A 14,432-nucleotide genomic window follows, 5' to 3' on the forward strand; every position below is an offset into this window, starting at 1 on the left:
AGGGCAGCCATTCCAACTGCTGTATCAGATCTCACCACCAGAGGGCAGCCATTCCACCTCCTGTATCAGCTCTCACCACCAGAGGGCAGCCATTCCACCTCCTGTATCAGCTCTCACCACCAGAGGGCGGCCATTCCACCTGCTGTATCAGCTCTCACCACCAGAGGGCAGCCATTCCACCTGCTGTATCAGCTCTCACCAGCAGAGGGCAGCCATTCCACCTGCTGTATCAGCTCTCACCACCAGAGGGCAGCCATTCCACCTCTTGTATCAGATCTCACCACCAGAGGGCAGCCATTCCACCTGCTGTATCAGCTCTCACCACCAGAGGGCAGCCATTCCACCTCCTGTATCAGCTCTCACCAGCAGAGGGCAGCCATTCCTCCTGCTGTATCAGATCTCACCACCAGAGGGCGGCCATTCCACCTGCTGTATCAGCTCTCACCAGCAGAGGGCGGCCATTCCACCTGTTGTACCAGATCTCACCACCAGAGGGCGGCCATTCCTCCTGCTGTATCAGATCTCACCAGCAGAGGGCAGCCATTCCACCTGCTGTATCAGATCTCACCACCAGAGGGCAGCCATTCCACCTGCTGTATCAGCTCTCACCACCAGAGGGCAGCCATTCCACCTGCTATATCAGCTCTCACCACCAGAGGGCAGCCATTCCACCTGCTGTATCAGCTCTCACCAGCAGAGGGCAGCCATTCCACCTGCTGTATCAGCTCTCACCACCAGAGGGCAGCCATTACACCTGCTGTATCAGCTCTCACCACCAGAGGGCAGCCATTCCACCTGCTGTATCAGATCTCACCAGCAGAGGGCAGCCATTCCACCTGCTGTATCAGCTCTCACCATCAGAGGACAGCCATTCCACCTGCTGTGTCAGCTCTCACCACCAGAGGGCAGCCATTCCACCTGCTGTATCAGCTCTCACCACCAGAGGGCAGCCATTCCACCTGCTGAATCAGATCTCACCAGCAGAGGGCAGCCATTCCACCTGCTGTATCAGCTCTCACCAGCAGAGGGCAGCCATTCCACCTGCTGTATCAGCTCTCACCAGCAGAGGGCAGCCATTCCACCTGCTGTATCAGCTCTCACCAGCAGAGGGCAGCCATTCCACCTGCTGTATCAGCTCTCACCAGCAGAGGGCAGCAATTCCACCTGCTGTATCAGATCTCACCAGCAGAGGGCAGCCATTCCACCTGCTGTATCAGCTCTCACCACCAGAGGGCAGCCATTCCACCTGCTGTATCAGCTCTCACCACCAGAGGGCAGCCATTCCACCTGCTGTATCAGCTCTCACCAGCAGAGGGCAGCCATTCCACCTGCTGTATCAGCTATCACCAGCAGAGGGCAGCCATTCCACCTGCTGTATCAGCTCTCACCACCAGAGGGCAGCCATTCCACCTGCTGTATCAGCTCTCACCAGCAGAGGGCAGCCATTCCACCTGCTGTATCAGCTCTCACCACCAGAGGGCAGCCATTCCACCTGCTGTATCAGATCTCACCACCAGAGGGCGGCCATTCCACTTGCTGTACCAGACCTCACCAGCAGAGGGCAGCCATTCCACCTCCTGTATCAGCTCTCACCAGCAGAGGGCGGCCATTCCACCTGCTGTATCAGCTCTCACCACCAGAGGGCAGCCATTCCACCTGCTGTACCAGCTCTCACCAGCAGAGGGCAGCCATTCCACCTCCTGTATCAGCTCTCACCACTAGAGGGCGGCCATTCCACCTGCTGTATCAGCTCTCACCACCAGAGGGCAGCCATTCCACCTGCTGTATCAGCTCTCACCACCAGAGGGCAGCCATTCCACCTGCTGTACCAGATCTCACCACCAGAGGGCAGCCATTCCACCTGCTGTACCAGATCTCACCACCAGAGGGCAGCCATTCTACCTCCTGTATCAGATCTCACCACCAGAGGGCAGCCATTCCACCTGCTGTATCAGCTCTCACCACCAGAGGGCAGCCATTCCACCTCCTGTATCAGCTCTCACCAGCAGAGGGCAGCCATTCCACCTCCTGTATCAGCTCTCACCAGCAGAGGGCAACCATTCTTCCTGCTGTATCAGCTCTCACCACCAGAGGGCAGCCATTCCACCTGCTGTATCAGATCTCACCAGCAGAGGGCAGCCATTCCACCTGCTGTATCAGCTCTCACCATCAGAGGACAGCCATTCCACCTGCTGTGTCAGCTCTCACCACCAGAGGGCAGCCATTCCACCTGCTGTATCAGCTCTCACCACCAGAGGGCAGCCATTCCACCTGCTGTATCAGATCTCACCAGCAGAGGGCAGCCATTCCACCTGCTGTATCAGCTCTCAACAGCAGAGGGCAGCCATTCCACCTGCTGTATCAGCTCTCACCAGCAGAAGGCAGCCATTCCACCTGCTGTATCAGCTCTCACCAGCAGAGGGCAGCCATTCCACCTGCTGTATCAGCTCTCACCACCAGAGGGCGGCCATTCCACCTGCTGTATCAGATCTCACCAGCAGAGGGCAGCCATTTCACCTGCTGTATCAGATCTCACCAGCAGAGGGCAGCCATTCCACCTGCTGTATCAGCTCTCACCACCAGAGAGCAGCCATTCCACCTGCTGTATCAGCTCTCACCAGCAGAGGGCAGCCATTCCACCTGCTGTATCAGATCTCACCAGCAGAGGGCAGCCATTCCACCTGCTGTATCAGCTCTCACCAGCAGAGGGCAGCCATTCCACCTGCTGTATCAGCTCTCACCACCAGAGGGCAGCCATTCCACCTGCTGTATCAGCTCTCACCAGCAGAGGGCAGCCATTCCACCTGCTGTATCAGATCTCACCACCAGAGGGCGGCCATTCCACCTGCTGTACCAGACCTCACCAGCAGAGGGCAGCCATTCCACCTCCTGTATCAGCTCTCACCAGCAGAGGGCAGCCATTCCACCTGCTGTATCAGCTCTCACCAGCAGAGGGCAGCCATTCCACCTGCTGTATCAGCTCTCACCACCAGAGGGCAGCCATTCCACCTGCTGTATCAGCTCTCACCACCAGAGGGCAGCCATTCCACCTGCTGTACCAGATCTCACCACCAGAGGGCAGCCATTCCACCTCCTGTATCAGCTCTCACCACCAGAGGGCGGCCATTCCACCTGCTGTATCAGCTCTCACCACCAGAGGGCAGCCATTCCACCTACTGTATCAGCTCTCACCACCAGAGGGCAGCCATTCCACCTGCTGTACCAGATCTCACCACCAGAGGGCAGCCATTCTACCTCCTGTATCAGATCTCACCACAAGAGGGCAGCCATTCCACCTCCTGTATCAGCTCTCACCAGCAGAGGGCAGCCATTCCACCTGCTGTATCAGCTCTCACGACCAGAGGGCAGCCATTCCACCTGCTGTATCAGCTCTCACCAGCAGAGGGCAGCCATTCCACCTCCTGTATCAGCTCTCACCAGCAGAGGGCAGCCATTCTTCCTGCTGTATCAGCTCTCACCAGCAGAGGGCAGCCATTCCACCTCCTGTATCAGCTCTCACCAGCAGAGGGCAGCCATTCTTCCTGCTGTATCAGCTCTCACCAGCAGAGGGCAGCCATTCCACCTGCTGTATCAGATCTCATCGGCAGAGGGCAGCCATTCCACCTCCTGTATCAGCTCTCACCAGCAGAGGGCAGCCATTCTTCCTGCTGTATCAGCTCTCACCAGCAGAGGGCAGCTATTCCTCCTGCTGTATCAGATCTCACCACCAGAGGGCGGCCATTCCACCTGCTGTATCAGATCTCACCACCAGAGGGCAGCCATTCCTCCTGCTGTATCAGATCTCACCAGCAGAGGGCAGCCATTCCTCCTGCTATATCAGCTATCACCAGCAGAGGGCGGCCATTCCACCTGCTATATCAGCTATCACCAGCAGAGGGCAGCCATTCCACCTGCTGTATCAGCTCTCACCACCAGAGGGCAGCCATTCCACCTGCTGTATCAGCTCTCACCACCAGAGGGCAGCCATTCCACCTGCTGTATTAGCTCTCACCACCAGAGGGCAGCCATTCCACCTGCTGTATCAGCTCTCACCACCAGAGGGCAGCCATTCCACCTGCTGTATCAGCTCTCACCAGCAGAGGGCAGCCATTCCACCTGCTGTATCAGATCTCACCACCAGAGGGCGGCCATTCCACCTGCTGTATCAGATCTCACCAGCAGAGGGCAGCCATTCCACCTCCTGTATCAGCTCTCACCACCAGAGGGCAGCCATTCCACCTCCTGTATCAGCTCTCACCACCAGAGGGCAGCCATTCCACCTGCTGTATCAGCTCTCACCACCAGAGGGCGGCCATTCCACCTGCTGTACCAGATCTCACCACCAGAGGGCGGCCATTCCACCTCCTGTATCAGCTCTCACCACCAGAGGGCGGCCATTCCACCTCCTGTATCAGCTCTCACCACCAGAGGGCAGCCATTCCACCTGCTGTATCAGCTCTCACCACCAGAGGGCAGCCATTCCACCTCCTGTATCAGCTCTCACCACCAGAGGGCAGCCATTCCTCCTGCTGTATCAGCTCTCACCAGCAGAGGGCAGCCATTCCTCCTGCTGTATCAGATCTCCCCACCAGAGGGCGGCCATTCCACCTGCTGTATCAGATCTCACCACCAGAGGGAGGCCATTCCACCTGCTGTATCAGCTCTCACCACCAGAGGGCAGCCATTCCACCTGCTGTATCAGCTCTCACCACCAGAGGGCGGCCATTCCACCTGCTGTACCAGATCTCACCACCAGAGGGCAGCCATTCCACCTACTGTATCAGCTCTCACCAGCAGAGGGCAGCCATTCCACCTGCTGTATCAGATCTCACCACCAGAGGGCGGCCATTCCACCTGCTGTATCAGATCTCACCAGCAGAGGGCAGCCATTCCACCTGCTGTATCAGCTCTTACCACCAGAGGGCAGCCATTCCACCTGCTGTATCAGCTCTCACCACCAGAGGGCGGCCATTCCACCTGCTGTATCAGCTCTCACCACCAGAGGGCAGCCATTCCACCTGCTGTATCAGCTCTCACCAGCAGAGGGCGGCCATTCCACCTCCTGTATCAGCTCTCACCACCAGAGGGCAGCCATTCCACCTGCTGTATCAGCTATCACCAGCAGAGGGCAGCCATTCCACCTGCTGTATCAGCTCTCACCACCAGAGGGCAGCCATTCCACCTGCTGTATCAGCTCTCACCACCAGAGGGCAGCCATTCCACCTGCTGTATTAGCTCTCACCACCAGAGGGCAGCCATTCCACCTGCTGTATCAGCTCTCACCACCAGAGGGCAGCCATTCCACCTGCTGTATCAGCTCTCACCACCAGAGGGCAGCCATTCCACCTGCTGTATCAGCTCTCACCACCAGAGGGCAGCCATTCCACCTGCTGTATCAGCTCTCACCAGCAGAGGGCAGCCATTCCACCTGCTGTATCAGCTCTCACCACCAGAGGGCAGCCATTCCACCTGCTGTATCAGCTCTCACCAGCAGAGGGCGGCCATTCCACCTGCTGTATCAGATCTCACCACCAGAGGGCAGCCATTCCACCTGCTGTATCAGCTCTCACCACCAGAGGGCAGCCATTCCACCTGCTGTATCAGCTCTCACCACCAGAGGGCAGCCATTCCACCTGCTGTATCAGCTCTCACCACCAGAGGGCAGCCATTCCACCTGCTGTATCAGCTCTCACCAGCAGAGGGCAGCCATTCCACCTGCTGTATCAGCTCTCACCACCAGAGGGCAGCCATTCCACCTGCTGTATCAGCTCTCACCAGCAGAGGGCGGCCATTCCACCTGCTGTATCAGATCTCACCACCAGAGGGCAGCCATTCCACCTGCTGTATCAGCTCTCACCAGCAGAGGGCAGCCATTCCACCTGCTGTATCAGCTCTCACCACCAGAGGGCGGCCATTCCACCTCCTGTATCAGCTCTCACCAGCAGAGGGCAGCCATTCCACCTCCTGTATCAGCTCTCACCACCAGAGGGCAGCCATTCCACCTGCTGTATCAGCTCTCACCACCAGAGGGCAGCACAAGAATACACTAATAGTACACAGGACGCAGAGCCATGTACAGAGGTCCGGGTATGCAGGAGCAGAGCCACGTACAGAGGTCAGTGTATGCAGGAGCAGAGCCATGTACAGAGGTCCGTGTATACAGGAGCAGAGCCACGTACAGAGGTCAGTGTATGCAGGAGCAGAGCCACGTACAGAGGTCCGTGTATGCAGGAGCAGAGCCACGTACAGAGGTCCGGGTATACAGGAGCAGAGCCACATACAGAGGTCAGTGTATACAGGAGCAGAGCCACGTACAGAGGTCCGTGTATGCAGGAGCAGAGACACGTACAGAGGTCAGTGTATACAGGAGCAGAGCCACGTACAGAGGTCAGTGTATACAGGAGCAGAGCCACGTACAGAGGTCCGTGTATACAGGAGCAGAGACACGTACAGAGGTCAGTGTATACAGGAGCAGACCCACATACAGAGGTCCGTGTATACAGGAGCAGAGACACGTACAGAGGTCCGTGTATACAGGAGCAGAGCCACGTACAGAGGTCAGTGTATACAGGAGCAGAGCCACGTACAGAGGTCAGTGTATACAGGAGCAGAGCCACGTACAGAGGTCCGTGTATACAGGAGCAGAGACACGTACAGAGGTCCGTGTATGCAGGAGCAGAGACACGTACAGAGGTCAGTGTATACAGGAGCAGAGCCACGTACAGAGGTCAGTGTATACAGGAGCAGAGCCACGTACAGAGGTCCGTGTATACAGGAGCAGAGACACGTACAGAGGTCAGTGTATACAGGAGCAGACCCACATACAGAGGTCCGTGTATACAGGAGCAGAGACACGTACAGAGGTCAGTGTATACAGGAGCAGAGCCACGTACAGAGGTCAGTGTATACAGGATCAGAGCCACGTACAGAGGTCAGTGTATACAGGATCAGAGCCACGTACAGAGGTCAGTGTATACAGGATCAGAGCCACGTACAGAGGTCAGTGTATACAGGATCAGAGCCACGTACAGAGGTCAGTGTATACAGGATCAGAGCCACGTACAGAGGTCCGTGTATACAGGAGCAGAGCCATATACAGAGGTCAGTGTATACAGGAGCAGAGCCACGTACAGAGGTCCGTGTATACAGGAGCAGAGCCACGTACAGAGGTCCGTGTATACAGGAGCAGAGCCACGTACAGAGGTCCGTGTATACAGGAGCAGAGCCACGTACAGAGGTCCGTGTATACAAGAGCAGAGCCACGTACAGAGGCCCGTGTATACAGGAGCAGAGCCACGCACAGAGGTCAGTGTATACAGGAGCAGAGCCACTCTACAGAGGTCAGTGTATACAGGATCAGAGCCACGTACATTGGTCAGTGTATACAGGAGCAGAGCCACGTACAGAGGTCAGTGTATACAGGAGAAGCCACAGAGGTCCCCGTCTATGCGATGCAGAGCCTCGTTTAGTGGTCACTCACCAGCAGTAGGACGGGCGTGCAGAACACCCAGCACGCCTTGAAGTACAGGAGCAGCTTTGTGCACCACGGCGGACACCGGCAGATCATGTCTATAATATCCTGGCAGAACTGATTCACGCCTGGAAAAAAAAGAGACAAACATGTTAGGAAATGTGCTGCCCAGAGCGAGCGCGGCCCAGAGCGAGCGCGGCCCAGAGCGAGCGCGGCCCAGAGCGAGCGCGGGACAGAGCAAAAACGTGACAGAGCGAAAACGGGACAGAGCGAGCATGGGACAGAGCGAGCACGTCACAGAGCGAGCACGTCACAGAGCGAGCACGGGACAGAGTGAGAACGGGATAGAGCGAGCACGTCACAGAGCGAGCACGGGACAGAGCGAGCACGGGACAGAGCGAGCACGGGACAGAGCGAGCACGGGACAGAGCGAGCACGGGACAGAGCGAGAACGGGACAGAGCGAGAACTGGACAGAGCGAGCACGGCACAGAGCGAGAACAGGACAGAGCGAGAACAGGACAGAGCGAGCACGGGACAGAGCGAGCACGGGACAGAGCGAGCACGGGACAGAGCGAGCACGGGACAGAGCGAGCACGGGACAGATCGAGCACGGGACAGAGCGAGCACGGGACAGAGCGAGAACGGCACAGAGCGAGAACGGGACAGAGCGAGAACGGCACAGAGCGAGAACGGCACAGAGCGAGAACGGCACAGAGCGAGTGCGGCACAGAGCGAGTGCGGCACAGAGCGAGAACAGGACAGAGCGAGCACGGCACTCATCTCCTAAAACACTTGGTGCTGCCATAGAGGGCAACACTGCAGAGTGCGGGGGCTGCACAGAGCGGGGGGCTGCACAGAGCGGTTTCAGATTTTGGATCATTTCCCTCAGTGAGATCATTAAGGCCTAAAACACACATCCGTGAAAACCACGTCCGTGTAAAACAGGCCGTTTTTCGGGTCCGTTTTCCGTTTTTTAGGTCCGTTTTTATGGTATGTGTGGCCTGCATATGTATCCCGTATGCTAGCCGTATGTGCGTGTGAAATGTCCGTGTGTGCACGTGAAACTTAACTGACGTGTGTGTGTGTTGTCCGTGTGGAATGTCCGTGTGTGTGATGCACAATGTCGTTGATACATGTAGGCAGACACAGACAGAGTTGCGCGATAAGAATGAACTTGGGTGAACTTCACCCGACTTCATTGTCATGCTGCGGCTCTGTCTGTGTCGCGTCCTGATTAGCGGTCACCTGTGAAGGATTCACCGGTGACCGCTAATCCCCTGAGTGACTGAAGTGTCCCACCCTCTCTCATACTCACCGATCCCCGATCCCCGGCGATGCACGGCATTCACACTGCTGCGGCGGCTTTTTCTATTTTGAAAAAGCCGGCCGCTCATTAAACAATCTCGTATTCCCTGCTTTCCACGCCCACCGGTGCCTATGATTGGTTGCAGTGAGACACGCCCCCACGCTGAGTGACAGGTGTTTCACTGCACCCAATCACAGCCGCCTGTGGGCGTGTCTATACTGTGCAGTAAAATAAATAAATAAATAATTAAAAAAAAACGGCGTGCGGTCCCCCCAATTTTAATACCAGCCAGATAAAGCCATACGGCTGAAGGCTGGTATTCTCAGGATGGGGAGCTCCACGTTGAGGAGCCCCCCAGCCTAACAATATCAGCCAGCAGCCGCCCAGAATTGCCGCATACATTATATGCGACAGTTCTGGGACTGTACCCGGCTCTTCCCGATTTGCCCTGGTGCGTTGGCAAATCGGGGTAATAAGGGGTTATTGGCAGCCCATAGCCGCCACTAAATCCTAGATTAATCATGTCAGGCGTCTCCCCGAGATTCCTTCCATGATAAATCTGTAAGTGACAGTAAATAAACACACACACCCGAAAAAATCATTTATTAGAAATAAAAAAACACTAACATATACCCTGGTTCACCACTTTAATAAGCCCAAAAAAGCCCTCCATGTCCGGCGGAATCCAGGATGGTCCAGCGTCGCTTCCAGCTCTGCTGCATGGAGGTGACCGGAGCTGCAGCAGACACCGCCGCTCCTGTCAGCTCCAAGCAGCAAATGAAGAGAGCCGCGTGATCAGCTGAGCTGTCACTGAGGTTACCTGGATCCAGCGGTGGATGCAGCGGTGGCCGCGGGTAACCTCAGTGACAGCTCAGCTGATCGCGCTACTCACCGCCACTCCGGTCAGCTCCACGCAGCAACTGAGGTGAGTAGCGCGATCAGCTGTGCTGTCACTGAGGTTACCCGCGGCCACCGCTGCATCCACCGCTGGATCCAGTGACAGCGGGTAACCTCAGTGACAGCTCAGCTGATCACACGGCTCTCTTCAATTGCTGTGTGGAGGTGACAGGAGCGGCGGTGTCTTCTGCTGCTCCGGTCACCTTCATGCAGCAGAGCTGGATGCGACACTGGACCATCCTGGATTACGCCGGACATGGAGGGCTTTTTGGGGCTGATTAAAGTGGTGAACCAGGGTATATGTTTGTGTTTTTTATTTCTAATAAATGATTTTTTCGGGTGTGTGTGTTTATTTACTGTAATTTACAGATTAATCATGGAGGGTGTCTCAGAGACGCCTGACATGTTTAATCTAGGACTTATTGGCAGCTATGGGCTGCCATTAACTCCTTATTACCCCGATTTGCCAACGCACCAGGGCAAATCGGGAAGAGCCGGGTACAGTCCCAGAACTGTCGCATCTAATGTATGCGGCAATTCTGGGCGGCTGCTGACTGATATTGTTAGGCTGGGGGGCTCCCCATAACGTGGAGCTCCCCATCCTGAGAATACCAGCCTTCAGCCGTATGGCTTTATCTGGCTAGTATTAAATTGGGGGGGACCGCACGCCGTTTTTTTAATTATTTATTTATTTATTTTACTGCACAGTATAGACACTCCCACCGGCTGCTGTGATTGGGTGCAGTGACACAACTGTCACTCAGCGTGGGGGCGTGTCTGACTGCAACCAATCACAGGCGTCTGTGGGCGGGTAAAGCAGGGAATACGAGATTGATTAATGAGCGGCCGGCTTTTTCAAAATAGTAAAAGCCGCCGGAGCAGTGTGAACGCCGTGCAGCGCCGCGCCGGAGATCGGGGAACGGTAAGTATGAGAGAGGGGGGGGAACTGACCGACAGACAGCTAGAGGGACAGATAAGACAGAGACCGACCGACAGACATAGAGACCGACCGACGGACTGAGGGAGAGAACGAAACAGAAAAAGAAAAAAAGACCGACATCATATGAAAAAAGCACAAAACGTACAGGGAGCAAACAGAGATGCGTCCGTGTCACTCGGACGTGCGCACAGACCCATTGACTTTCATTGGGTCCGTGCTGCGTGTTGCGTGCAGAAAACTGACATGCTGCCGTGCAAAACGGAGACACAAACATAGCACGCACACGGACCCACGGACCTTAATGAAAAACGCACATGTGTCCTCAAACATTAAATAACATATGTGCACGTTTGGCCGTGTCTCCGGTATATACGGAAACGGACCAAACACACACGTGTATCACGGATGTGTGTTTCAGGCCTAAAGGAAATGATGGAGAAACTAAAGGTCAACCCGGATCCTAGTGTCAGGGGAATCAGGATCAGGCATGTCCAATTTCAATATGTACGATCTTTTGTATTATAGCAGAGAAAAGAGGGGTCCAGAGGACAGGCTGGAATATGGAAAAGAGGTCAGAGGACAGTCTGGAGGACGGGGGAGGACCGTCGACAGTCTGGAGGACGGGGGAGGACCGTCGACAGTCTGGAGGACGGGGGAGGACCGTCGACAGTCTGGAGGACGGGGGAGGACCGTCGACAGTCTGGAGGACGGGGGAGGACCGTCGACAGTCTGGAGGACGGGGGAGGACCGTCGACAGTCTGGAGGACGGGGGAGGACCGTCGACAGTCTGGAGGACGGGGGAGGACCGTCGACAGTCTGGAGCACGGGGGAGGACAGGCGACAGTCTGGAGCACGGGGGAGGACAGGCGACAGTCTGGAGCACGGGGGAGGACAGGCGACAGTCTGGAGCACGGGGGAGGACAGGCGACAGTCTGGAGCACGGGGGAGGACAGGCGACAGTCTGGAGCACGGGGGAGGACAGGCGACAGTCTGGAGCACGGGGGAGGACAGGCGACAGTCTGGAGCACGGGGGAGGACAGGCGACAGTCTGGAGGACGGGGGAGAGGACAGGCGACAGTGTGGAGGACGGGGGAGAGGACAGGCGACAGTGTGGAGGACGGGGGAGAGGACAGGCGACAGTGTGGAGGACGGGGGAGAGGACAGGCGACAGTGTGGAGGACGGGGGAGAGGACAGGCGACAGTGTGGAGGACGGGGGAGGACAGGCGACAGTCTGGAGGATGGGGGAGAGGACAGGCGACAGTCTGGAGGATTAGAAGGGGAGGGAGGAGGACATGCGACAGTGTGGAGAACGGGGGAGAGGACAGGCGACAGTATGGAGGACGGGGGGAGAGGAGAGGCGACAGTATGGAGGACGGGGGAGAGGACAGGCGACAGTGTGGAGGACGGGGGAGGACAGGCGACAGTCTGGAGGATGGGGGAGAGGACAGGCGACAGTCTGGAGGATTAGAAGGGGAGGGAGGAGGACATGCGACAGTGTGGAGAACGGGGGAGAGGACAGGCGACAGTATGGAGGACGGGGGGAGAGGAGAGGCGACAGTATGGAGGACGGGGGAGAGGACAGGCGACAGTGTGGAGGACGGGGGAGGACAGGCGACAGTCTGGAGGATGGGGGAGAGGACAGGCGAAAGTCTGGAGGATTAGAAGGGGAGGGAGGAGGACGGGCGACAGTCTGGAGGATGGGGGGAGAGGACAGGCGACAGTGTGGAGGATGGGGGGAGAGGACAGGCGACAGTGTGGAGGATGGGGGGAGAGGACAGGCGACAGTGTGGAGGACGGGGGAGGACGGGCGACAGTCTGGAGGATGGGGGAGAGGACGGGCGACAGTCTGGAGGATTAGAAGGGGAGGGAGGAGGACGGGCGACAGTCTGGAGGATGGGGGGAGAGGACAGGCGACAGTCTGGAGGATGGGGGGAGACGGGCGACAGTCTGGAGGATGGGGGGAGACGGGCGACAGTCTGGAGGATGGGGGGAGACGGGCGACAGTCTGGAGGATGGGGGGAGACGGGCGACAGTCTGGAGGATGGGGGGAGACGGGCGACAGTCTGGAGGATGGGGGGAGACGGGCGACAGTCTGGAGGATGGGGGGAGACGAGCGACAGTCTGGAGGATGGGGGGAGACGGGCGACAGTCTGGAGGATGGGGGGAGACGGGCGACAGTCTGGAGGATGGGGGGAGACGGGCGACAGTCTGGAGGATGGGGGGAGACGGGCGACAGTCTGGAGGATGGGGGGAGACGGGCGACAGTCTGGAGGATGGGGGGAGACGGGCGACAGTCTGGAGGATGGGGGGAGACGGGCGACAGTCTGGAGGATGGGGGGAGACGGGCGACAGTCTGGAGGATGGGGGAGAGGACAGGCGACAGTCTGGAGGATTAGAAGGGGAGGGAGGAGGACGGGCGACAGTCTGGAAGATGGGGGGAGACGGGCGACAGTCTGGAGGATGGGGGGAGACGGGCGACAGTCTGGAGGATGGGGGGAGACGGGCGACAGTCTGGAGGATGGGGGGAGACGGGCGACAGTCTGGAGGATGGGGGGGGAGAGGACAGGCGACAGTCTGGAGGATGGGGGGGAGAGGACAGGCGACAGTGTGGAGGACGGGGGAGGACAGGCGACAGTCTGGAGGATGGGGGAGAGGACGGGCGACAGTCTGGAGGATTAGAAGGGGAGGGAGGAGGACGGGCGACAGTCTGGAGGATGGGGGGAGAGGACAGGCGACAGTCTGGAGGATGGGGGGAGACGGGCGACAGTCTGGAGGATGGGGGGAGACGGGCGACAGTCTGGAGGATGGGGGGAGACGGGCGACAGTCTGGAGGATGGGGGGAGACGGGCGACAGTCTGGAGGATGGGGGGAGACGGGCGACAGTCTGGAGGATGGGGGGAGACGGGCGACAGTCTGGAGGATGGGGGGAGACGGGCGACAGTCTGGAGGATGGGGGGAGACGGGCGACAGTCTGGAGGATGGGGGGAGACGGGCGACAGTCTGGAGGATGGGGGGGGAGAGGACAGGCGACAGTCTGGAGGATGGGGGGAGAGGACAGGCGACAGTCTGGAGGATGGGGGGAGAGGACAGGCGACAGTCTGGAGGATGGGGGGGGAGAGGACAGGCGACAGTCTGGAGGATGGGGGGAGAGGACAGGCGACAGTCTGGAGGATGGGGGGAGAGGACAGGCGACAGTCTGGAGGATGGGGGGGGAGAGGACAGGCGACAGTCTGGAGGATGGGGGGAGAGGACAGGCGACAGTCTGGAGGATGGGGGGAGAGGACAGGCGACAGTCTGGAGGATGGGGGGAGAGGACAGGCGACAGTCTGGAGGATGGGGGGAGAGGACAGGCGACAGTCTGGAGGATGGGGGGAGAGGACAGGCGACAGTCTGGAGGATGGGGGGAGAGGACAGGCGACAGTCTGGAAGATTAGAAGGGGAGGGAGGATGACAGAGGACAGTTTAGAGAGGCCTGGAGGAGACTGACAGCCGTGTATTTCCCATGTGTGATTACAGTGGTGTTTCGGCATTATAACCCTCACACAATTGTGCTCTTATGTCCTCTGTGCTGCTGTGGGCCGTGTGACACTTACCGTAGAAGAAGGCAATGCCAAGACACATGAAGAGGGTGATGATGATGAGGCCGAAGCTGGTGCTGTAGGAGTCTATGAGGGTGAACCAGTAGATGCCGCCCTGCGGGGAGAGAACAGCTCAGTGTGGCGCCCCCCGGCCATGCTCTGCAGGACACCGCCCCCCACTCCCTGGTTATGTTTTCGGGTGTCACCTTCCACAGGTGTTAGTGTTGGGGGGTCTCA

The 14,432-nt window shown here is 58.0% G+C and overlaps 1 protein-coding gene across 1 annotated transcript in view; it reads right to left on the bottom strand.

Annotated features, from left to right (window-relative positions):
* The window catches only part of LOC142290771 (sodium-dependent proline transporter-like), a 64,333-nt gene that overhangs the window by 24,932 nt on the left and 24,969 nt on the right, over window positions 1-14,432 (bottom strand). The window contains exons 12-13 of the mRNA XM_075334766.1: window positions 14,211-14,310; window positions 7,481-7,599 (exon numbers count right to left, since the gene is read on the bottom strand). Of these exons, the coding sequence (XP_075190881.1) occupies window positions 7,481-7,599; window positions 14,211-14,310 (219 nt within the window). The remainder of the gene's footprint in view (window positions 1-7,480; window positions 7,600-14,210; window positions 14,311-14,432) is intronic.

This window comes from Anomaloglossus baeobatrachus, chromosome 2, assembly GCF_048569485.1.
Source record: "Anomaloglossus baeobatrachus isolate aAnoBae1 chromosome 2, aAnoBae1.hap1, whole genome shotgun sequence".
In the NCBI taxonomy this organism is placed as follows: Eukaryota; Metazoa; Chordata; class Amphibia; order Anura; family Aromobatidae; genus Anomaloglossus; species Anomaloglossus baeobatrachus.